A 24,937-nucleotide genomic window follows, 5' to 3' on the forward strand; every position below is an offset into this window, starting at 1 on the left:
GAATTTTTCTTGCCTTCAGTCTTTAATTATCATGACGTCCAGTGAGAAAACTGAGGCCCCTGCAGCTGCTGGAGGAGTCTGGCCTGTTTGTAGGGCTCATGCGCTCAGGATCACCAGAAACAAACACCCCTTTACGCACTCCCCCCTCCCTCCCCCGCTGAAGTGCTTATAAAGCCTTTAATAGCTAAGTCTGCAAACGACCGCGCCGCACAGACGTGCGCCCTACTGGCTCGGCACAGCTGCCTCTGAGCCTTTGCCATCTTGGGCTGGGGCTGGGAAGGGTTTGGTGCCGGTGGGTCAGACGGGGAGTGGACTGTGGGTTTTTGTGGAATTTTTGCTGTTTTCCGCTAGAAAACTGGAGACTCCAGTGGCCCCAAAGAAAAAGTGTTGGTTGTGTGTGTCTTTGGAGCCTGTGGCCGGGTACAGGTGCTTGTGGGGAAGGGGTGGGAGGAGACCCGGGGTGTGGACGGGTAGCAAGGAGACGGAGCCGGGCCCTTCTCTGGAGCGGCCGCTGCGGCCCCACGCCTCTGACCTGGCCATCACCGCCGGAGGGGCGTCCCGGCCCGCGTCTGCCCACTGCCCACCCCCTGCGGTCCTTGAGGAACCGGGAACCAGTGGGAGTTCCCGCAACCACGTGGTCTCCCTAAGTGGCCGAGTGGGAGGTGGGCAGGGTCTTTATCATAAGCAACATCTGCTAGCCTCTATGAAAAGAAAGGAAAATCCGGAAACAAAACAACAGCACAGGAGCAAAAACTTGACTGACGCACCGAGTGCATCTTGCTCTGGAAGTTCACTGAGCAGAAATAAATCTTGCATCTCCTCGACTGTGTTATGTTTATAGGCCCTTGCCTGACAGTTACTGTACTTCAAAAGGACGCACGTTAAGTCATTTTTATGGTTGTTTCCCCTCCATTGTGTGCCACCAAGAACGTTAGCAGCTTGGAGGGGGGTGGAGGAAAAAGTAGTTCTCATTATTCATTTGACAAATAGCTTTCTTTGCCTTTTTCTTTTTTAATCCCCTTCCCCCCCCACTTCCACACCCACGTGTATACTAAACTCACCGTGCGGGGCAGCACGGGTGGCTCAGCGGTTAGCACCGCCTTCAGCTCAGGGCGTGACCCTGGGGTCCTGGGATCAAGTCCCACGTCGGGCTCCCTGCATGGAGCCTGCTTCTCCCTCTGCCTGTGTCCCTGCCTCTCTCTCTCTCTCCCCGTCTCCGTCTCTAATAAATGAATAAAATCTTTAAAAATAAATAAATAAACTCACTGTGCTTCCTGGGAAGTGACAGACTGTGGGATGCTGAACTAGTGGTAGAGGCACCTTTTTCTATAGGGTCCCTGTTAGTATTCTTTTTTTTTCTCCTTTTTTTCTTAATTTTATGTATTTGATAAAGCGAGAGATTGAGCACACAAGCAGGGGGAGCAGGAGAGGGAGAAGCAGGTTTGGAACCTGGTTTGCCAAAGACGGACACTTAACCAACTGAGCCAGCCAGGTGCACCCCCCCCCCGCCCCCCGTTAGGATTCTGTTGAGTCAAACATCCCGTGACCTTTCTTGTCTGCAGATTGGGAGCCGCGGTCATTTCGGGTGGAACGGCCCTGTCTTGGCCCTTTCTCTGCCTCTTTGTTGGAGAACTAGACCGCCGGACAGGTAACTCCTCGTAGGTGACGTGTTCACTCTGGGATACACGGCCGAAGGGGAGAAGGGCCCGATGCTTTCTCTGCAAACGGGCAGCTGTATTTTACACACACGTCAGTCCAGGATACCGTTTTGAATCTGCTTCCTTATGAACGTAGGACCGTAGGACCCTCCTTATGCAGAGCCTGCGACACTATAAATACGTATCCGCAGGCAGAGCAGATGCCGAAGATGCAGATTCCTTCTTGATGCCGAAGAAATCCCATTTGGGCCATTCTCAGAAGCTGTGGATTTGTGAGGCTTTTTGCAAGTCACTTGATTCCCTGGCCTCGGTTTTGTTTTATTTTTTAACGTGTAAGTGGGGATGACTACACCTGAAGCATAGAATTACTGGGGAACGTATGTGAAGCAACGTGCAGGAAAGCTGCGGTCGTGGGAGACACTCAGTAGAGGGCACTTGCTCACTTTCCTCCCATAATCCTCCCAGCTCTTGTTTGTTTTCTTTTCGAGATGGTTCGTTCTACTGGATACTTCTGCTCTACCCCAGGAAACCATACGGGGTTGTCAGTTAAGGCACACGACATTCACTTAGGTTGGATTTCAGAAAAACAGCAAATAATTGCCTTGTGTACGTATACTCCAAATACTGCAGGGGACATGCTTCTACAGAGCAGTTAGTTGCTGTTTATATGGAATTTAAATCCACGGACACCCTGTTTTTTGTTGGTTTCCATGTTTTGCTAAACCTGGTAGCTCTACCCCTACCCAAGAGTTAAAACCTCTGTTTAGTAGAAGGGAGTGATCCGGCTTCTCTACAAATCCCCAAGTGGGCAGGAGCACAGCCTTATGGAAGCAGGAGCTTGTAAGGAAAGCGGGGTGCAGGGTGCGGGGGCGGGGTAGGCGGCCGCTCTCAACGTTTCCGCGAGGCACCAGGTCTGAGGGTCACCGCTCTGCAGCAGCGCCCGGCTTGTGATCTGGGTCCGCGGGGAGGGCGCTGGAGCTGGGAGGCCCGGCTTTGGGCCGTGGGGTTCCTGCTGAGCCTGGACCGAGAGTGAGCGTGAGGGTGAGCGTGAGCTTGAGCGAGCCTGGAGCTGGGACCACGGCCTCTCCTCCCCGTCGTGGAGCTGGCCACCGAGGAGCTGCTGAATGGGAGCCTTGTTGGCGGGGCCGCCGGCTTCCGGCTCCTTCTCCGTTGGCTCCGCGGGCCCGCTGTGTGCTGTTTGAGCCCGAACCCACCATGAGGTGGAAGCAGCAGGCTAGTCCTGTCAGCTGCTGATAACACACCTCTAGGCAGGAATTTGCTTTTGCGTCCGGTATTGTGATAACGTCTGCTCTTCCAGCTCTTTAGGCCACGCGGTTTTTATCGATAGCATCTGTGCCCGCCTGGCCCCTCTCCGGGTGGCTGGAATGCCCAGTCTTTCCGCAGGTGTAGCCTTGACCCATCGAGGGCCTCTGGGAGCGAGTGAGGACTTAGCACAGGGCTGGGAGACGGCCGTGCGGGACGGCCCCACCTGTGCCACTCGGTACTCACGGTGGGGTTGGCTGGAGCGTGGAACCGCCGTGTGCGGGGTGCCTGGTGGAGACTGGCGCTCCCGACTGGTCGTGGCCGTTTGTCTCCTCCTGGCTCAGCCCCTTAGTTAGGGCTGTGACCCAAGGGAAGTCCCTTAACTCCTGGGGTGGTTCCCTCGTGTGTAAAATAGGAGCGACTGACGGCGGAATTAGTGCCACTATTTCGGCGTCTTGGCCCTTGAACTCCCTGCCTGTGTGTAGGACCTCCCTGCCATATAAACCTCCTGCCCTTTTTGGAGGACAAGAGGGCCGATCCTTTACTTCCTGCCCTGGTGGCTGGGGTGGCGGCTGGGGTGGCGATGCTGGATGCTGTGCACCGTCCTTCCCTCTCTCCCTCCCTCCCCTGAGATCAGCACCGTGAATTTAGTGTCTATGCAGGGAGGTTTTTTTTTTTTTTTTTAATTTTTATTTATTTATGATAGTCACAGAGAGAGAGAGAGAGAGAGGCAGAGACACAGGCAGAGGGAGAAGCAGGCTCCATGCACCGGGAGCCCGACGTGGGATTCGATCCCGGGTCTCCAGGATCACGCCCTGGGCCAAAGGCAGGCGCTAAACCGCTGCGCCACCCAGGGATCCCCTATGCAGGGAGGTTTTATGCTCTCGCCGTATACCCGAAGCTGCGTGGGCTACTTGCAAGACAGCGTTACAAGGAGGAATCAGCCGTCCACAATAAAGGAGGGAACTCTCAGTCTGGTCCGTGGGAAACCAGGAGCTCGGAGAGGGGGAGCTGCGCAGGTGGAAGACGGCAGCGTGGGGGTAGCCAGCAGGGAGGAAGGAAGGGGGCCGACGCCCCCTCCTGCTTCCCACAGTGTCAACCAGGGTGTCTCAGTGCCCTGCAGAGGCCCAGCTGCTGTCCACACCCCGGTGCCCCCCAGGGCTCCAGCCCTGCTCACCCACCACCAACGAGCTTTCTGCTCCACCAAGACGTTCACTTCATTGTTTTAACCCTGCTGTCCTTTGCCCTGCTGCACTGCTTGAATTAAAAAAGAAAAAAAAATTCAGGGCAGCCCCGGTGGCCCAGCAGTTTGGCGCCGCCTTCAGCCCAGGGCGTGATCCTGGAGACCTGGGATCGAGTCCCACGTCGGGCTCCCTGCATGGAGCCTGCTTCTCCCTCTGCCTGTGTCTCTGCCTCTCTCTCTCTCTCTCTCTCTCTGTGTGTTGCTCATGAATAAATAAATAAAATATTTAAAAAATTCATTATATAAAAGTAGTGTATTTTCATTAAAAAATCAAGAAGTATATGAGGACTCTTATTTTCCCAGAAATTTTCCGCCAATTTACCAACACGTATGTGCGCGTATACGTGGATTCATACTTTATACCCTTGTGCATGTTTTTTTTGGTTCACTTACCAGTGTATCTTGGCCACCCTTATACCCAACTCAGTATTTCTGGGAAAACTTCAAACATATGCAGAAGGAGACAGACTCCCGCAGTTCGCTGGGTGCGCGAGTGTTGCAGTGTTCATGGAGCTTAGGCATCCCCAGCCCGTGGCCAGGCCGGTTCCATCCCTACTCCTCACCTCTCCTCTTCCTCCCTCCTCTGGATCTCTGTTGTCTTGAAGCACGTCGCAGCCCGTACATACCACTGCACCTGTAAATGTCAGCTCTCATCTATTATTTGTTTTTTTTTGTTTTTTTTTTTTTTAAAGCATCCTATTAGCTGTCGCCTGGTCTGGAGCTGAGGAGGGTTGTGTGAATTCATCGTGTCATTCTGTCCTCAAGTCCCTGGGTCTGAAATCCTCACTGGGCACGAAGTTCTGCTTCATAGGAGATGCCCTGCCGCCACCACCCCTTCCGATCGTAGCTTCTCTTTCCATCTGACACCCGAAAAGGAATTGCTTGGCGCTTGTGCTCGTGGTTTTTTTGTTTTATTTTTTGTTTTCTTTTTAATTAATCAAAATTGAGCCTGTCAGTTTCTATTAGAGTTCAATCTGAGTGACGGAAAAAAGGCTGCTGCCTTTTACATAGTGGCTGAGAAAGAGGCTGAGAGTTTCCTCAAGTCCCCGGGCCCCTGCAGGCCTCGCCCGTGTGGTCCAGAGGCGGTGATGGGGGCCCCCCAGGAATTATAGGAGGGGAGGGAGAGTCCTGCCCTGCAGTCGACATAAAAATACCTACTATGAGGTGATCATTTTTCACTCCCACCACTGGGAAAATGTGTTTTAAAAGGGAAAAGAGGGAACGCCTGGGTGGCTCAGTGGTTGAGCGTCTGCCTTCAGCTCAGGGCGTGATCCCTGGGTCCTGGGATTGAGTCCTGCATCGGGCTCCCTGCATGGAGCCTGCTTCTCTCCCTCTCTCTCTCTCTCTCTTTCTCTCTCTTATAAATACATAAAATATAAAAAATTAAAGAAAAATAAAGACCCAACAGGGGCAGCCCAGGTGGCTCAGTGGTTTAGCACCGCCTTCAGCCCAGGGTGTTGACCCCAGGTCGCACGATCGAGTCCCGTGTCGGGCTCCCTGCGTGGAGTCAGCTCCTCCCTCTGCCTGTGTCTCTGCCTCTCTCTGTGTCTCTCATGAATAAATAAATAAAATCTACAAAAAATAAATAAATAAAAGGGAAAAGATGTCTACAGAAGCGCAGAATGGAGCTGTGTTCCTGGGAATGTTAACCGTGGCCCGTCTGCCGCTGTGCGCCTGGAGCTGTGGGCATCCAGCGCCCGCCGAGGGCCACGGGCTGCGGGCAGGCTGCTGGGGGCGGGCTGTGCTGGCCCCAGGGGGTAGAGGGTCCTGACGGGCACAGGAGGGCTTCCCTTCCCGGCAGGCACAGCTCAGGTCGGTGTGTTTCCTCCTGCGTGTTAGCCGTGCTGGGGCACCGCTGAGCCCATGGAGACCCGTCGCCTGGTACCCGAGCAGATGTCTCGTGGAGGAGGGAGAATGGACGGGGGGGGGGGGGGGGGGGGCACGCTGCCCGTTCTCCTCAGGGTGCAGGCCAAGGCCCAGGCATCTAGTAGATGCCTGCTGAGTCCACGAAGGAGCACTGGTTGATTCGGAGAGAGCTGCTTCCCCGAGCTGTGCCCGCTGCCAGGGGAGGCTCTGCAGCCCCACCGCCGCCCTTCCTACACACAGTGCTTCCCTGTGCTTCCTTTTAAAGACAGTCCAGGGGACACAGGGTTATTCTCGAGTTTTGCTGGGCTCATCGCGTGGGTGAACTTGGAGGAATTCCGAGGGAGGAGACACGGTCCCTGCTTTCAAAGCGATCACAGCATGCAGGCAGTCGGGCCGCTGAAGCTCAGTGGCGACTGAGTGGCGAGTCGGTGCTGTTACGCTCGGGTTCCCTCCGCCGGGCCCGGAGATGCCTGCCGCAGAGCCGCGCCCCCGACTGTGGGGCACACGCCGTCCCTGGCTGGCTGTTCCGCCTTCCGAATCCCTGTCCACCTTCTGAAAGGATTTGTGGAAGGGAAGTGGGATTGCTGGGTGAGCACAGCCTGCAGGAGGCTCCCAGGGTGGACCCGGCTCTGCGCGCAAGAAAACGCTCATGCAGTCGGCTTTTGCCGAGGGTCCGGCTAAGCAGTAGAGGGAAACTGAACCCTGCCCGTCGGAAGTTTGTGGCCCCGTTGGTGGGACGCTCCACCGGGAGATGAGCCCGGGCAGGTGCTCCCCACTGAGGCCCCCCAAAGGGTCTTACTAGAATTTGTTTCTTTTGCCAAATAAACGTCTCATTTGCAATCTAGGCAGCAAAAAAGACTCCTCTGTAAGCCTCTTCCTGGGGGGGAGGAGGGGATCACCGTGACTCCAGGGCCACCTCGGCTACGCATTGCAGCCGCCCTTCGGCCGTAGGGGAAATGGGTACGCGGCCTCCGGGTCCGCTGCAGAACTAGCCGTTGCAGAAATACCAAGTTTTAAAACTGGAGCTGAGTTTGAAATGAACACTTGGCCTCCTAGGCCTGAACTGGGTAACTCAGCCCAACAGCAAGGAGCTGCCCGTAGGAACACTGCTCCAGGGACCCAGCCTTCCCAGGTGTGTCTGTCCTCAAGAATTTTCTATCATTATTTGTAAAAGAGGAAGCTTTTTAGGAACCAGAATTGCTTTCTGTGTATCGTTTGGCCCTAACGTTTGATATGTCGTTGCTGCTGGAGGTTGCCGGTCCCGACAGACTTCTAGAAATGTGAGGTCGGGGAGATGCTCCCGGGGCCTCCCTCCGGTCTGTGTGGCGTGAGGCACCCGTGCATTTGGCTGCTTCTCTGGTTCCACTGGGTTCCTGTTGGGAAACACTGCCACCCTCCATAAAATGAAGCCTGGGATCTGCACAGACCCTAAGCAAGGGGAGCTCTTTCCCTGACTCAGACCGTTTGATATGGTTTGACCCAAGAATCGTGACTTTGGAACCGTTTAAAGAGGGCGATGTAATCGTAGCATTCTACTCGTCTGGGCAGCAAACAAGACGTTCACGTTCTCCATGTGAGGGTTGTTCATTGGTGATGAGCTTTGAGAGAGTCTGGGAAGTAGTGTCTAAGCAAGGTAGGGACATAATGTCGGCTCATTTTTTAGAAGGAAGAACTAGAGCGGGGGGAAGAGCATCTCCAATTCTTTCTGCCTGTTCCTTCCTGCCGAGACGTCATCGGGGTTTGGAAAGACTATGGTGTGGTTTTGGTCATTCAGGTCACCGCTCTCCTCACACCTCACCTTCCTTCAGCTGCTCTCAAAGGTCAAGGGCATCCTACAGATGAGCTAGTGAGTAGAGACCGTCTTTGGGGCCTCTGAGCCCCCAGGAGACTGAGATGTCCAGCCAAAACCTGGGAGGGGTTTGTGGACCAGATGCAGCATCCGGACTGCATGTGATGGGCTGCACATGGAGGTGCCCACCAGTCCCCTGCCCAGACCAGACCGGACCAGACCGGACCAGACGGGCCCCAGTCTCCGGTCCATTTGCCATATCACATTCAAAAGCATGTGAAAGTGAGTAGTCGTTTTGTATAAAATTGTTACATGAGGGGCACCTGGTGGCTCAGCGGTTAGCGCCTGCCTTCAGCCCAGGGCGTGACCCCGGGGTCCCGGGATGGAGTCCCGCATCGGGCTCCCTGCATGGAGCCTGCTTCTCCCTCTGCCTACGTCTCTGGATCTCTCTCTGTGTCTGTCATGAATAAATAAACTTAAAAAAAATTTTTTTTTTTTTTAAATTGTAACATGAGAGGGTATTGGGTAGGCTCTCAAAAGGGGATCATCCAGTTAGCGTAGCACATTGTACCGAGCACGAGAAGAGGCCATCTGTGATTCAGAAACTCAGGATACAGGCCACAGCAGTTTAATTTCAGGTAAATGCCTCCAAGAAGTAATACAAGTTTTTGAAGATTCAGAAACAGATTGTGAAAGACAAGGAAGGATAGAATTGAGTGAAACCCCATCTGTGTCTTGGGTCTTGACTGATGTTTCTGATGTTCTCGTTTGTTTTGCATGAATATGGGCCCAGTGCTGCCAAACCTTTGTGTTTTTTTTTTTTTTCCCAAGAGAAGCCAGAAATCTGTGTTGTTAATGTAAAAGCTTCTGATCTTTAAATATTGACCAAATATTACCAAAATAGGTAAACCAACAGTCTGCTAGCCGAGTGACACGGTGGTGCCCCAGATTCAGCCCAAGAACTGCCACGTTGAGGCTTTGGGTTTAACATTCACTGAGGCAAAAATTGACCAAAGGCTTGTACCATTTGGCCTGGACCTTCTGAAGACTTTGGTTGTCTGGTCCTTGGATGCTGACGGCCACAGGTTTGGGTGTTTATTTTTTTTAATTTTATTTATTTATGATAGTCACACAGTGAGAGAGAGAGAGAGAGAGAGGCAGAGACACAGGCCGAGGGAGAAGCAGGCTCCATGCAGGGAGCCCGACGCAAAACTCGATCCCGGGACCCGGGGTCACGCCCTGGGCTGAAGGTGGCGCTAAACTGCTGAGCCCCCCGGGCTGCCCCAAGTAGTTGAATTTTATTGGTAATTTAAAATTCTATCAAATGGGGGCGCCCCGGTGGCTCAGTTGGATAACTGTCTGCCTTTGGCTCTGATCATGATCTCGAGGTCCTGGGATCGAGCCCCATGTCCAGCTCCCTGCTCAGCAGAGAGTCTGCTTCTCCCTCTGTCCCTCCTCTGCCCTTCTCCGCCGTTCATGCTCTCTCACATGCTCTCTCTCAAATAATTAAAATCTTAAAAAATATTTTTTCCATCAAATGTCTTTCTAACCAGCCTCAAACTTACCTAATAGTAAAGTATCAAGGCCAAGCATAATTCTTGTCCAGAAATATAACTTTGGAAGAAAATAAAAAGATCCCCAGACTTAACCAGTTATCAGAACTGGCAACTACTTTAAGTGTCCTGTGTCTTCAAACATCTTTAGGGCAGCCCGGGTGGCTCCGCGGCTTAGCATCACCTTCAGCCTGGGGTGTGATCCTGGGGTCCCGGGATCGAGCCCCGCGTCGGGCTCCCTGCACAGAGCCCGCTTCTCCCTCTGCCTGGGTCTCTGCCTCTCTCTCTGTGTCTCTGTGTCTCTCATGAATAAATAAATTTTTTTAAAAAATTAAAAAAAAATAAAAATCTTAAAAAAAGAAAAGATTCCGTTTTCTAGATCTGCCTGACTATAGTAAGTAAAGACAAACATCATGAGAAATGGTTCTGGGGGGAAGTACAGCATAGGTGGGGCGACCGTTTAATTTCACCAATAAATCATTGTTTAAGCTACAACCCTTCAGGTGTGGACCTGGGACACTAGTAGGGGTTCCACTGGGACAAGTGTCAAGCGCACTCTCCTGGACCACCCGGAGACGCGTCTTCACACTGAGCTCCGGGGACAGAGCAGGAGAGCAGGGAGAGACGGAGGGAGGAGACCCGGGGGGGGGGGGGTGCAGGGCAAGGCGGCCACGAAGGCCGAGGTACCAGGGTCCGAGATGCAGCTGAGCTGGGCAGCGGGTCAGGACCTGCCATGTGCTGGAGCCCGGGAGGGGATGTCGGGTCATTCCGGGGCTGCCGTTTGCCCTTTGCCTGGACTCCCAGGGGGAAGAGGAGAAGCATCCCGGTGTCTCTGAGTGCACCTCCCACGCCTGCCCCCACCTCTCCCGTGGTCCAGGTGAGCCCACGAGCTGTCCCTTGGCCCAGCGTTGAATGGAAGCTCAGGCTTCTCTGCGGGGTGGTACTAACACCACGGAGAGACTAATTTGCTGCTTTCGAGGGCTCACCACTGGGATTGGGCCATACTTGCAAGCAGAAGGAGTCAGGGGAGACCAGTGGAGGCGAGGCAGCTGCCTCTCAGGAGTGCAAATGCTTGGTTTTCACCATTGATTTTTGCCGGGTCCCAGAAACGCCCGAGCGCCCCCCTCACTGCGTATTAACCGCACGTCAGCGCTTCGGCAGAGCTGCTCCCCGTCAGCCCGTGCCTGGAAAGGCGACCCTGCGCTTTGGTGCGTGCCCAGAGCCAGCAGATGGCCTGTGCAGGGCAGCCGGGCCTCCGCAGGCCGAGGTGCAGGGCTCAGAAAATGCCCTCCGTGCCTGCCAGATGGGCTCGTGGGTACGTCTGGAGCAGGATCTCCCGAACGTCCTGGGAGAGATCAGCAGGGGCCACAGGTGACAGCACAACCCACCTCTGGGAGGGGGAGGGAAACTGAGGCCCACACTGCGGATTTGCCCCTGCGGCCCGGCCTTGGCATTAAAAGATAGAGAAGGCCGTAGGCAGTTGATGTGAGCTCGGGATGCTTTTGGGGAGTGGCCCTCGCCCCTCATCTTTGGGCATCTGGGCTTGCGCAGCCCGGCTCGGTGGCCAACGGCTCAGCTGTGAAGAATGCTGGGGGGTCCCCGTTAGTGGTCTCCGTGCCTTCCCTCAGGGGTATATGGCCTGGAGGGCTGACCCTGCCTGCAGCACAGGGCCGGGCACCCTCTGAGGCGTCTGTGGCCACCGGAACGCGCAGGCGCCTCCGGACCTTGCCTCCTCCTGGCCTTCATTCTGACACCGGGGCCCTGGCCCCCTCGCACCGCTCCTGCCTCTCGGAGGCTCCGCAGCCCGGCTGTCCACCTGGCTTTCAGTTTCGTCTCAGGACGGACGGTCTCCTGGATGGCTCCCAGCGGTGTGCTCCGCATCACTCCGCAGCCAAGGGACGGCCGCCCCGTCCCTGCCCCCAGATTCGCTGATGCGACTTCCCGCCCCCAGACTCTTGTGAGCGCCCACGCTCGGCCACTGGCGTCGTGCTAATTAATTAATTAATTCTAAAGCCCACTCGCCACGTGGGCCCCGCTCAGGGCTCTCTGCAGCCTCCCACCTGCGCCCCCACCTCCGCCTTCTCCCGCTGGCTCCCCTGCACCCTTTGTCTCCACCGTACGGGCCGTCCAGGCGTCTCCCGGGTGGGCCTCGGGCATGCTCTCCCCGGGCCTCGGCGGCTCTCCCCCCACCCTGCCCTCTCTTCGCCGTCCTCCTCCCGCAAGGCGCAGTGAGAAGCCGCCATCTCGGGAGAGCTCCCCAGGGCCTCAGTGGTCCTAGCCGTGCCCCCCACTCCTCAGCGCTGACTGCTCTGAGGCCACTCAGGTCATGACCCGGGGCACAGGTGCTTCCTGTGTGTGCACGTCTCCCCTGCCGGGGCTCATTGCTCTTTCAGGACGGCGCTAAGCATCGTCTCCCCCCTCCCAGCCTCACAAGGCCGGCCTGGGGGCCGCGCACTGCAGCCCTCCCTCCAGCCGTCATCCCGCTCTGGGTCTCTAAGAACGTGCTGGGATTTTGAAGGCTGGGCTACTTTTAAATAACGGCACCAAGTATCAGGAGGAAGCAGGGGGAGCTGCCCGTAGCCTTCGGGGTGAAGCCAGATCGTGCGTTTTTCTGGGGACGTGCATGCTCCTGTTGCACCGCGGGGTGCGCAAGAAGGTGGGGAACTTGTGCGCCTCCGGGTCCCACCACTTCCCAGCCAGGTGACCTTGCGTGACGTATTTAAAGCTCCGGTTTGCTCATCTGGGGGTGGCGGCGGCGGGTGCAGCTTTAGAAGCCAGAGGATGTGTCCTGACTCGGGAAGGGAGCGTGCCGGGCAGGAAGAAGGCCACCCCTGCCCTACGTGCTCATAGCCGGGAAGCCGTCCCGGGCCCTTAGCTCCTCACGGTTTATGGGCCGGTGTGTGCCCTTGGCCATGACGGAAAACGTGACTTTGCTTCTCTGTTCCGCGGTGCAGAAGATCAGTGTGGGAGCGCGATGGCCGCGGGGCAGCAGGTGGCCGGACGGGAGCCAGCGGCGAGTACACCTGGGCGTCGTGGCTTGCGCACCGAGAAGTGGTCACGGCGGTACGGCGTCAACGATTTCCGAAGCAGCGCTACTAGAGGCCTCGGGCTTCTCCTTGTAACGTGGCCGTCCCCATGCGTCCTCCCCGGCGTGCCCCACCGGTGTCACACCCCGCTTGCTGTCTGTCTCCCCACGCTCTCTTGTCACTTGGGGCCCCTTCTGCGCCCCGGCTTCTCCAGGCCGCCCGGTGGGAGCCCTTTGTCTGCCTCACGCGGGCACCGTGGGACGGAGCAGCTATGGAAGGCCGCACGTGACTTGGCCAAATTGAAGACGGGCCACCTCCTTCTAGACGCTTGCTCCCTAGCACCCGTCCTCATTTGGAGAATGTATCTTCTGGATCCAGACTCTTGTTTTTTTTTTTTCAAGATTTATTTTTTTATTCACAAGAGACACCGAGAGAGAGGCAGAGACACAGGCAGAGGGAGAAGCAGGCTCCACGCAGGGAGCCCGACGTGGGACTCGATCCCGGGTCCCCAGGATCACGCCCTGAGCCGAAGGCAGACGCTCAACCGCTGAGCCACCCGGGCGCCCCAGGATCCAGCCTCTTGTGATTCAGATCTCGTCGTCCCGTGCACTTCCGTTCCAGAGGCAAAGAGCGTTATTTGCTTTTTTGGGGCCTGCACACCCTTGACAGGCAAGCTAACGGCTGACCCCTGAGCAGCTCAGGGCTGCCCTGCAGGCCATGGGGCCTGAACCCCCTTCTCTGGGGATTCACAGAATGTACTTCCATGCTCGCGACAATCCCAATCTTCCCCTTAAACACCGCAGGGCACCCAGACTCCTGCGTTGGTGTTTGAACCCCGTACAGACTGTCCCCCCCCCACCTTACAGTCCACAGTCACATTTGGCAGAGGCTGGATTCCCGCTTCAGCACGTCCGGTCCCTCCGGCACAAACAGCCTGAATGCTTCTTCCTTGGTGCGCAGGCCTCCCCGGCGGTGCTGCGACGAGTGTGGAATGCACGACATCGCGGGTGTCTCTTCTTGGGGGTTTTGATTGTTGGGGAACGCGCAGTCGTATAGGTTTTCAGGTGAATGGAGGCAGGCTCCCCAGGGCTTTTACACCAGAGAGGGAATGAATGGTTCTAGTTATCAAGGAACATGGGCTGCCTTTTTTTTTTTTTTTTTTGGCTAGGTCTGCAGCCTGACTTGGATTAAAATTTCTCTTACAGTTTTGGAAATGTCAGAGTAATGTTTGCCTGCCGGCCTTCCACCCGCCATCCAGCCGTCATCCCCCTAAGACGACGGGAAAGGGGTGCTGTGGGTTTCTTCGACTCTGATGAGCCTCAGCATCCCCCCTGACCCTGCAGAAGCCCCGTCCCGCTATTTATTGCCTATTTCTACTGTAGGGTCCTTCCCACGAGTCTCGGCCTCCTGGGGCTGGGTCCAGAGCCCGTGTGGGGTCCCCAGGGAGCTGTGGAGGCGTCGGTGTGTCCTCCGCTCTGGGATATCGGAACCGTCAGCACCTGGCCGCTCTCCTCTCACTGAGATGCTGGACACGCATCCTTCATCCTGCCGAGTGCTTTTTGTTCGATGCAACGACAGAGGGACAGACCCGGGCTGGCTTCATTCAGGCCACATTCTCTCCCGTCAGCCTTGGTTTTCCTCTTTTATAAAACGAGAAGGATGGATGGAAATGTCTTTCCTAACGTTAGCAAACAGTTACAGATCCTGTTAGAATCGTTGCAGAGCCTCGGGGGTAGGGGACCCCCCATCTTTCCTCCGGCCCGAGGTCCCCGACGGCGTATCTGACTTACCAGGTCCCAGCTTGATCGCCTCCTTCCGTGGGGGAGTTTGCTGCTTCCAGATAGCCCATTAGTTTCTTTTCTGGACAAAGCTCACTGGAGTGTTTTTCTGTATATTAAATTCAAACAACCCGCTTCCCCGTGGTTTCTCCACGTCCTCCCCCTCCCCACGGGGGTCCTTCGGAGACTCAGAGTCGCAGGGAGGCTCTCATTCCCTTTGAGGCCTCTTTTGTGCGGGCTCATACCACCTCCCGTCTCCTCCCCTCAAGGAAGGGCATTGACTTCTGAACGTCAACAAGTAGGAAACGCAGGTGGAAGGCCTTGGCTGTTGACGCAGACGCCCGGAGGCAGGAAGAGGGCCTCTCTAGAGCAAGGCCGCGCAGACACACGTCTTCCCTGGGGAGCCAGGGTCCCGGTTCATAGCTGCCCGTGTCCCACCCAGCCTCCCGCGCCGGCCTCGTCCTCTGCAGGGACACGGAGTGTGGGCAGACTCCGCGGGGCACAGTCTCCGGCCTCGCTCTGCGCACGCAGCTCAGGAGCATCGCGTAATGACTAGCAAGGGTCATGCCCTGGCTCGGGGCACAGGGACCAGCACGGTTTCCAGGATGCCTGGGCCCACGGGAAGGAGGAAGGCACAGAAAAGGAAGGCTTGGGAAAGCCAGTATCTGGAGGACACGTTTGAGCTTTTTGGGAGCCGCCCGGACTCAGGGACTCTGAATCCCCGAAAGCAGCGCTGAGCGCCAGGTCTGGCCACACGGACCACGTGCCCCTGCTTGCCCTCCTCCCTTGTCCTGTCGCCATCTCCATTTGAAGGAAAGCGAGCTACTTTTCCGTGGCTGCGTCCTTGTTCCTGGCGGAGGGGCTGGCTCGGCCATCTCAGACCGTGGACCCCGCGGAAGACGGGCGTCCGCAGCTCCCAGCAGGGATGTGCAAGTCGGGCCGGTCTTTTCCAGGCCGTGGTGCTCCAGAGCTGCCTTCCCTTCTCCCTGCCAGTCCGGGTGGGGGCCTGTGCCCTCAGCTTCCCGGCCAAGGGTGGGAGGTGCATTTTCACATCTGTTAGCTCTGGGCTGGGAGCCGTGGCCGTCGGGCATTTCTCACGGCCTTGGGTGGGTCTCTCCGTGGCTGCTCTGAGAACGTTCCGCCTCTCTTGTCACCTAAAAGTTAACTTTCATATTGGAATGCAAGTGAACTGAAACCCTAGATGCCTCTGGGGTACGCCTGGGCTGATCTCCAGGGATTTGGAAAAACTGGAGCTTTCTGTGCCCAGAGTTGCGGTGCAGGGCAGTCGTCCTGTAATGCCTTCCGGGCCCCGCGAGCCTGGCCCACTGGGAGGTCCGGGGGGCAGGGGTCCTAGCACTCGCCACGAGGAAGGGCCCAGCGTCTCGGGGGCGGGGGGGGGGGTGCTGGGTCCCCTCCTTCCTGTCTCGGCTGCGGGGCCGCAGCCTCGTGGTAGGTCACACCACAGGCTGGAGTTCCGTGCCTGGTGCCGTGCTCACCGCCTGCGTGACCTTGAGCCGTTGGCCTTCCTGTGTCCTGGCATTATCTGCAAAACAGAGACTTCCTCGTGGAGGGTGGGGGCCGTGAGGGATGAATAAGGGTTGTCGGGTGCCCGGAACAGCAGCTGGCGCAAATGCGGCGTGTGACTATCCGTAAAATAAGTGAAGCCGTTGCGCCAAAATACACAGTGTCCACCGAGAATCTGCATCCGAGAGCCCTTTGCACACCAGACCGTCTGCCTGTGGTGGTTTTTCCTAGCGGAGGTGATTGAAATATGGAACATTATCACGTGAGGCGGAAAAAATGACTTTGCGTGATGCAGGCACATTCTTTTAGAGTCCGGGAGATGCCATCACTCCTGGGACGATTTCTTCGGTCACGTGTGGGCCCACATTTCCCGCCCAACTCTTGGACACCTGCTGGATGCACCAACATTTATTTTCTCTTTTTCCTACTTTGAGAGAAAGGCCCTGCCCCTCTTTTCCTCCCACAGAGCTGACAAAGCCGTCCACCTGCACATCTGGCCGCCGGGACTCTAGCGTCGCTCCGGAAGCATCACTGTCCCCTCCTGGCCAGTGCCCCACGGGGGCAGCCACCTGTGCGTCCAGCGGGACCTTGAGCCGCCTCTTCCTTCCCTTCCGTGCTCCCCCCAAGCTAGCTCCCCGTCCGCACATCCTCATCCCATCTGGCTCCCGGTGTCCGTCGGTGGACAGACACACCGACCCTCCGCTTCCACTGCCGGCAGATCTGGGTACGATGCTGTCAGATTCTGTTTTTCCAGAGCTCACGTGGAAGGTTTGGTTTATAGAAAGTGGCTACTTCTGTCCTCATTCGATTAGAAAATCCCATTCATCAGAATATACAGGGTTTTTTTTGAAATTTTATTTATTTGCTGGAGACCGAGAGAGAGAAAGAAAGAGAGAGCGAGAGAGCGAGCGCGGGCAGGGGAGGGGCAGACGGAGAAGCAGCCTCCCCGTCCAGCAGGGAGCCGGCGCAGGGCTCCATCCCAGGCCCCCCGGGACGTACAGTTTGGGAATTATTCGTGGAATTAAGCAAACTGAGTTACAGTCTTCTTCGGTTTCTTCAGTGGCAACATGAGAATCTTACTGTGCGTCTCACAGATGTGTTGGAAGACCAGGGGGAACCTTAAAGAGCTACCTTCCATTCCAGAAGGTTATTTTTATTATTAGACGTTAAGAATTCAACTTTTTGGGCTCTCCTGGGTGGCGGGGGCAGCGGCACATCTCCAAGTAAACAGGCAGTGGCGACGGGCAGCGTCTCCCAGGCTCGTTCATCATCACCGCGGCGAAGGCTGATGTCGGTCGTGCCTCCAAAACTTCGCTTTCGTCTGTGGCAGTTGAGATCAATGAAGAACGGGGGCGCCCGGGTGGCTCAGTTGGTGAAGCGTCTGCCTCGGGCTCAGGCCGTGATCCCGGGGTCCTGGGATCGAGTCCCGCATCGGGGGGGGGGGTCCCTGCTCAGCGGGGAGTCTCCTTCTCCCTCCCCCTCTGCTGCTCCTCTCTCTGTCAGATAAATCTTTAAAAAATTAATAAATTAATGGAAAACAAATATGCTTTGTAATAATAATAGTAACAAGAAAAATTTTATACTTAATGATTATGCACCGTGTGCCAGGCACCCTTCATGGTACTTGGATGCTTAATTATCGTGGCCCCACGAGGTTAATTCTGTTTCTATGCCCGTTTTACAGGTGAAGGAGCAGAGACACAGGCAAAAACACACGCCTGGGGTATCCCAGCCTGTAAATGTGGGCGTGAGTTCGAATCTAGGGGCTGCTCCTCATCGCTGGGCTGCTCTGTCTCTGCCCCCCGTCCGTTTTACAGAATTTGTGCAAAATGAGCAAATGGGGGAGGCAGGCCCCAAGCCTCGCCCACACGCTCTGTGCTGCGGTGCTGCGTCCCCTGGTGAGGATGGTCTGCGTGTGTCGGGGCCACGGGCAAACCTTTTCCTTCCTCGGCCGCCCTGGCCCTGCCCGGCCTGCGCTCAGGGAGCAGCCCTCCCTGACGGAGGGTCCCGTTTCTGGGTTGGAACCGTTGCTGCGCCGCGGACGCATGGCCACGGTCGGGGGAGTGTGGGGACGGTGCCTTCTTGCAAATGGAGCGGCGCTCTCTGAAGATGCGTCTTGTTGCCGCAGCAGATTCGAAGCCATCCTTTGTGACTGCCGATGGGTGCGTCCCGCTGCTGCACGCCGGGTGCTGTGCGTCTGGGACCACTGGCCGCGGAGCCAAGGCCTGCCCTTGCCGCTGCTGCTGCTGCTGCTGAAAGACGGGACTAGGGCTGAGAACCCCATCGAGGCTGCGAGCACACCCGGCTGGCCGCGGCCTGTGTGTCCCCTTCCCCCGTGAAGGCCGTGGGGATGGGGAAGGACAGGGGAGAGCGACCTTCTCCAGCTGGTTCAGGTTCTGATTCTGGGGCGATGGAGCGAGGTGAGGCCGGCCGTTTGGTAACTAGGTTGCCCGCGGCAGAGAGAGGCTGCTGTCCCCGCCGCGGAGGAGGACGGGCTGATGGAACAGGTGGGCATGAGGGAGAGCGCTTACTGTGGCCGCTCCGGAGGGCGGGCTGCAGCGAGGGGCCCGGGTGCACCCCCGAAGGGTGGCACCCAAGCCTTGCCAGCCGCAGACTTCAGGCCTCGGCTGGCTGTTGTACTTGCAGCTCCCAAGCGGTGCAGCCCTGGGGCCCTGCTGCCCTGGGAGCCTGCAGCCCTGGGGTCCTGCTGCCCTGGGGTCCTGCTGCCCTGGAGCCCTGGGGTTCTGCCACCCTGGGCTCCTGCCCTCCTTCCTGCCTGTAGCTGGAGGACAGAGCCACGCCTGGGGCGGTGTGAGGCCCCCTTCAATCTTGCTTCACCCCGATCTTTCACACCCATTCCGGCCTGCTCCCCTCCCCACACCCTGGAACTGTATGCACAGGAGCATTCGTTCAGGTTCTCCAAGGCTCCGGCCTGGACCCAGTACCCCAGACTCCTCTGCATCCACTGCCCTCCTCCTGCCCCCCAGCTCCACGTTGAAGTCCTCCTTGTTCTATGAGCCGAGCTCAGGCGCAGGCGCAGGCGCAGGCACGTCCACGAGCCCTTCCCTGTGCATACCCCACCCTGAAGCTGGAGTCGCCTCCCCTTCACTCTGTCCCTGAAGCTCCTGCTTGTGCTCTGTGGACGCGCTTACTGCCTCTTGCTCTGGTGTCTCCCCCGCCTGACAGCCACGGCCTTGAAGGCAAGAAGGTCCACGTCCCTCATCTCTGTGCCTTACACCCAGCCGCTCTCTGCCTAGCAGTTGATCAAAGACAACAGGCTGCACAGCCCCTGTCCCTCGAGAGCCAGCTCCAGCTGCTCCGTGGAGGTGCTGCTGGCTGAGCCCTGCCCAGGGGGGAATGCTGGAGCCTACCCAGCAGCCCTCCCAGAGGGACCCAGGGGTCTACCTGGAGCTCCTGGGACTCGGGTGCGTCATACTGAGTATTCGCCGAGGTGGCAGGAAGGCGGGAGAGACCCACACGTGGCCAAAAGGCATGTGAAACGACGCTCAACCTCCTTCGTCATCGGGAAAACGCGACTCCCTGCCACGGCACGATGGCTGCGACGAGGGAGGGTCACGGTGGCGGCAAGGACGTGGAGAAGTTGGGGCCGTCGCGCCCTGCCGGCGGGAACTCCGACCGCTGCGATCCCCTCGGAAAGCGGGCCGGCTCTTCCTCAAAGTCGGACACCGAGCTCGCATGTGGTGCTGCCGTCCCATCCCCCGGGCAGACGCCCGAGAGAACGGCGCACGAGGGCCCACCCAGAAACCTGTAGGCGCGTGTGCACGGAGCAGCGTTAAAGGTGAGCGCCGAAGGGCGGGTGGGCTGGCGGGGCGACGTATTCCCGGGATGGCACGTTGTCTGACCCTAGAGAGGAGCAAAGTTCTGACACACGCTGCAACGTGGAGGAGCCTGGAGCCGTTCTTCTAAGGCCACCGCCTCCGTGCTTCCGTTGACGTGGAACATCCAGAAGAGCCCCAGAAGGTTGCGTGGAGGCTGGTGACTGAGGGTCACGGGGCTCCTTTCTCAGGCGGTGGAAACGTTCTAAGGTGGATGGTGCCGATAGGTGCGTGGCTCCGTGAATATGATAAAAACCATTGAACGGAAGAACCGCGTAGTAGCTGCGTCATATGGCGTAGAGCTGTCATCGAAGAAAAATGAGGAGGAGGAGTTCTGTCGCTGCGGCCCAGCACGCGCTTCAGCGTGCACGCCCGCGCCCGTTGCCCTGGAAGGAGACGGCGATAGCATCCCGCCGGTCGCCCACACGGTATTTTCTCCAGGATGCAGGAAGCATAAGCACTGACAGGTCCGTATGAGGTCATTTTTTAAGAATTTTATTTCATCTTTGTGAGTTAGCTGCCCTTTTACTTTCCAAGACTCGGCTTGCAGTTGGATTTCCTCGTTGGCCACCGGGACATGACGGCTCTAGTAATCTTCCGGTGCTGGTGGTCGCTTCGTCGCTAAAGAGACAATTAAAAGAACTTAGAACTGCCGAGAGCTCAGGATGCAGCGTGAGTGGGGAAGACACTCAAGGGTGCAAGCCGTGGACCCGTATCCTGAGGGTTTGGCCGACACCTTGTCTCTTATCAGAAGACAGGCAGGGTTTGGTTGACCAGGAAGAGAGGACATTTGAGGTCAGGGCATCCCAGGTGCTTTGGGGCACCGTGAGAGCTCAGTCCAGGGTGCCGGCGTAGACAGAGCAAGGGTCAGACATGGAGCACCCCGTGAACCACACAGAGCACCTGGACGTTACCTAGTCGTGGGCGGGGAGGCCTGGCTGCACTTTCCCGTTCGGAAGGTCACGTTGGCCGCGTGATGGAGACCAGGTTGCAGAGGAGTGAAGACGTGAAGGCCCGGGCTGCGGGCGAGGTTTAAGGAGGGGCAAATGGTAGGCGGGTGAGAGCGCCACAGGTCAGGGATGCCACCCAGGGCTCTGGCCGGCACCTTCCAGCGGGTGATGGTACCTGTTAGTCAGCCGGGAGGTGCTAGTTGGTCCTCCGCCTCCCGGGTGGGGAAGGGGGGGCGGTGCACACTGAGCCACCAGCCCTGGACCCTATGCCAGAAAGCGACAGTGGTCACTGGATCCAGCACCGGCCAGCAGTGAGGCACGTGCGTGCTGGCTTCAGCGGTTCCGACCCAGCCCACAGGTCCTGGCAGGCCTGGACTCCTGCACACGTGTGGCCCCAGGTTCACCGGCTCTTGGTACAAGCAGGTGGGCTTGCTCATCTGTAGGCTTCCTTCCGGCTCTGATGCTCTGTCGTTCTTCATGGTGGGAGATGACGCACTTGCACGAGTCCCCCTTTCGATGATGTACGTGGTCATTTCAGAGATGCTTCAGAATCCATTTCTGGTCCTGTCCTCCCTGGTAGAGGATTCCCGGAGCTCAGATGTCGGTCTTGCTGTCACACCTGCCTTCCCAAGGCCGCTCTTTCAAGCACCAGTCTCAGAACATTTGGATTTACTGGGAAGCGGTCGGAGAGGGCTTTTCCTAAAGCAAAGGCTTCTCCTAAGAGGCGATGCTCGCCTGGGGTACTTCACATTTCCCCACGTTTACATCTCAGGCCCGCCTCATTTCAGTTCTTGGCCTGGTTCGGAAGATCCACACGGAGAACTGCCCTGAGTCGGAAGGGCCCCCTCTGCCTCCCGGTGGGGTTTTTGGCCCCTCTGCTTTATGGCATCGTAACTGCATCCCAACCAGGCAGCAGAATCCAATCCTCTGCCACCAGATTCCCAGTGTTTTTCCACTGGGCGAGCAGGGCAGCCTGAGGGTCCCCGCGGCGGGGGCAGCGTGGCGTGGTTGTTGAAGTGTTTCTCCAGGGAGAGCGGAGTTGGCGTCCGACGAGGGAGGGGAGGGACCTGCTACCCTGCCTCACCTCTCCCTCGAGAATGCACATTCCGTCCCTGCGAGCTTCCTTGCCTGGAGGCTGCTCCGTCCTGTGGGGCCTTTGCCAAGATTATCACAGAACTGAGGAACGTCAGAGCTGGAAGGCCCAGCCCCAACCCGCGAGCTCTTCCCTGCAGAGTGGGGATTGGATCTCGAGCACCTTTGTGTCCCCAGCGCTCAGCACGACCTTGGCACAGTCTCCGTGGACGGTCCCCACGTGAGTGAGCGGAGAGCAGAAGGGCGGCCGAGCTGGTTTCCCAGGCAGGGGACAGCTCCCGACCTGCCTTTACCAGGTGGCCCAAGCTCTTAGTGCCTTGGGCTCCGTGTTCTTGGGGACACAGCGTGGCTGCGGCCAAGGCCCGCCCGGTGGGTGGATGAACGCAGGCCTGACGCCCCTGCGCGTCGCTGCTGCTGCTTCCGTGGGCCTGGCCCCAGCGGCCTTTCACACGGCCCCTGCCCTGCCCGGCTGCACGAGGCGGCCTCACCTCCGTGAATTAGGAGTAAAACCCCGCTCGTTGGAAAAACAGAAAAGAAAAAGGAAACAGCGTCAGCTTGCTCAGGGGAGATCTGTGATGGACAAAAATCTAAAAATAGTCATATGGGGGACACCAGGGGGGCTCAGTGGTTGGGCTTTGGTCCAGGGTGTGACCCCGGGGTCCTGGGATCGAGTCCCGCGTCGGGCTCCCTACATGGAGCCTGCTTCTCCCTCTGCCTGGGTCTCTGCCTCTCTGTGTGTAAATAGATAAAATCTTAAAAAAAAAAAAAAACTATATGGGGGTGTGTGTGCGAGATGTGGCTGTTCTCACCACTGGTGTTTCGTTTGCTGACGGTGGAGCAGTCGTTCCTGGAGGGCGTTTTGCGGTGCTCCCCGGGGTCTTTCCCCGTGGTCTCGGGGGTGGTTGTGAACTTGCTAATGGCTGCTTGAGTCAAAATCCTAATTCACATACTTTTATTGATTGAGTTATACCTTAGCCCCCACCCAGTTGTGAAGGTTTTGTGTAAGTATGTGTAGACAGAGTGAGTGGGGTGGGGGCGGGCAGGAGGAGAGGGCATCTTTTATTATTTTTAAAGACTTTTTAAAGATTTTATTTATTTTACTTATTTGAGAGAAAGAGAGAGAGAGCTTGCAAGCATGGGGAAGGGCAGAGAGAGAGAAAGAGGGAAAGAATCGCAACTGGACACTGTTCTGAGCGTAGAGCCCAGTGTGGGGCTTGATCTCAGGCCCCTGGGACCAAGGCCTGAGCTGAAACCCAAAGCCAGACGCCACCCAGGTGCCCCAACTGGCAAATATTTTTTTTAAAAGATTTTATTTATTTATTCATGAGAGACACAGGGAGAGAGAGAGGCAGAGACACAGGCAGAGGGAGAAGCAGGCTCCACGCGGGGAGCCCATGTGGGACTCGATCCCGGGACCCAGGGTCACGCCCTGGGGTGAAGGCGGCACCAACTGCTGAGCCCCCGGGCTGCCCTGGCAAACGTTTTTAAGGTGGCATCTAATAAAGGAGAGCTAGGCAATGCTAATAAATAATAAATGAATGAATGAATGAATGAATGAATGAGTGAATGAATGAATAAAATTAAAAGATGCAAAAAGAGCAAGTAAAAAGTTGGATGTTGTAGTTGCTTTGACTGAAGATTCACCTCGGCAGTTGTTAGCATCTTCGAGGCCAAGAAAGAAAATACACACAGTGAAGCGTGTGGCCCGTTTTGCAGCAGGGGCCTGGGCACCCAGTCAGAGGCCCTCGTCGGCTCCCGACCACCCGCAGCTGCGGTGAAGTCCTGTGAGAGCTGATGGGCCCCGGGGACCCGTCCGCACCTGCCGCGGGCGCCCCGGTGACCAGCCCGGGGGCCGGAGAGGCTGAGCACCCCCCCCCCCCCGTGGCCCGTGCAGCCTGGGAACTGGGGCGGGTGCTCTGTTTGGGGGAGGGGGGTCCAGGAGACATCCGCACCCACGTCTGGGTCCCGGCCGGAGTGAGCACCCACGCCGACGGCAGCCGTGTCGGTGACGGACCCTGGGTCGGCCTCTCCCTTTCCGTCCCTTCCTCCCTTCTCCTGCCTCCTAGGATCACCCCACACTCTGTGCACCAATCTCCTGTCTCGCTGTGCCCCGGCCCGCCCGCCTGCCCGCGTCCCACAGCACGTGGCCAGGATACGGGCATAAGCGGAGCACAGGGGACCGGGAGCCCGACGGCCGCCGTGGCCGGGCTGCGGGGACCACGCTGGGCTGTGCCTGCTGAGGAGCACTTTGTTCGAGAAAGGGCGCATCTCCTGGTGTCAGCCGGGGGCCCAGCTCGGGGCTTGAACACCAAGTCCCAGTGTCCCGTGTCCACCGGGCGCTGTCGTCTGTTTCCCCGGCCCCCATCCAGGCGCTCAGGGCACGGGCGCCCTCGGGCCGTGCTCGCTTAGCCCCGGCCCCAGGGCTGTATCCAGGCCCCAAGGGCAGCCCCCATAATTCCGTGTTCACCTGTGGACAGCCACCCGAGCAGGAGCGAGCAGCTCCTGGTTGTGCCGCCACGTCAGGGCAGGACCGAGGGGAAAACGCGTGGTTTGGGCTCTTTGTCTTGCCCACGGCTGCCCTGTTTCCAGTGTTTTCCAGTTAGAGACTCTGTGGTCCGACCCGTGCATACGGACAGAAGCTGCTGTGACCGCTGGAGCTTTCCCGACGCGGGGCTCAGCCCCCGGCCCCGGACGGGCATCGTCACAGCCCTTTGGTCCGCCCCCCTCCCGCCCCTGGCCACGGATTCGGACTGTGGGCACCTCAGCCCGTTTCACCCCAGATTTCAGTTGCAAAGTAATGTCGTTCCTTCAGTTTGTTGGAATGAATTGCATGAGGCGGCCTGGGGCCATCTGGTACTGCCGGGGATCGGATGCCCCGGAATCCTGCCCGGGGCTCGTGCCCGCTCCCCGCTCCCCGCCCCCGGCCCGGCCCGCGGAGCGCTCCATGCACCCCTTGTGTGGACCGTCCTGCTGAGGACCCTCCTGTCCGCAGGCTGCCTCCTGCCTCCGTCCTGAGCCCCGGGGGGATGTTGACGGGAAGGAAGGGAGCCCAGGCCCCAACTTTCTCCCCCTTCCCCTCATCCCTCACCTTTGTGGGACTGTTCTGGTCAGAGTCGTGACCGATGAAGCGAAAAGCATCATTTTTCAGGACCCAGACTCCATAGCACTGCAACTTTCCATCAGCACCGTGCCATCTGGGGCGCCCGGGTGGCTCAGGGCTTGAGCGTCTGCCTTGGGCTCAGGGCATGACCCTGGGTCACAGGATCCAGTCCCACATCGGGCTCCCTGCACGGAGCCTGCTTCTCCCTCTGCCTGTGTCTCTGCCTCTCTCTGCGACTCTCATGAATAAATCAATCAAA

General features: G+C 57.8%; 1 protein-coding gene across 3 annotated transcripts in view; it reads left to right on the forward strand.

Annotated features, from left to right (window-relative positions):
* Positions 1 to 24,937, forward strand: part of XXYLT1 (xyloside xylosyltransferase 1) — a 197,986-nt gene that overhangs the window by 78,886 nt on the left and 94,163 nt on the right. Inside the window, exon 4 of one of the 3 annotated variants that reach the window (XM_049105126.1) lies at positions 1,563 to 1,648. The exons of the other annotated variants lie outside the window; for them this stretch is intronic. Within the exon in view, the coding sequence (XP_048961083.1) occupies positions 1,563 to 1,648 (86 nt within the window). The remainder of the gene's footprint in view (positions 1 to 1,562; positions 1,649 to 24,937) is intronic. 3 annotated transcript variants of the gene reach the window in all.

The sequence above is a fragment of the Canis lupus genome, chromosome 33, assembly GCF_003254725.2.
Source record: "Canis lupus dingo isolate Sandy chromosome 33, ASM325472v2, whole genome shotgun sequence".
Classification (NCBI taxonomy): Eukaryota; Metazoa; Chordata; class Mammalia; order Carnivora; family Canidae; genus Canis; species Canis lupus.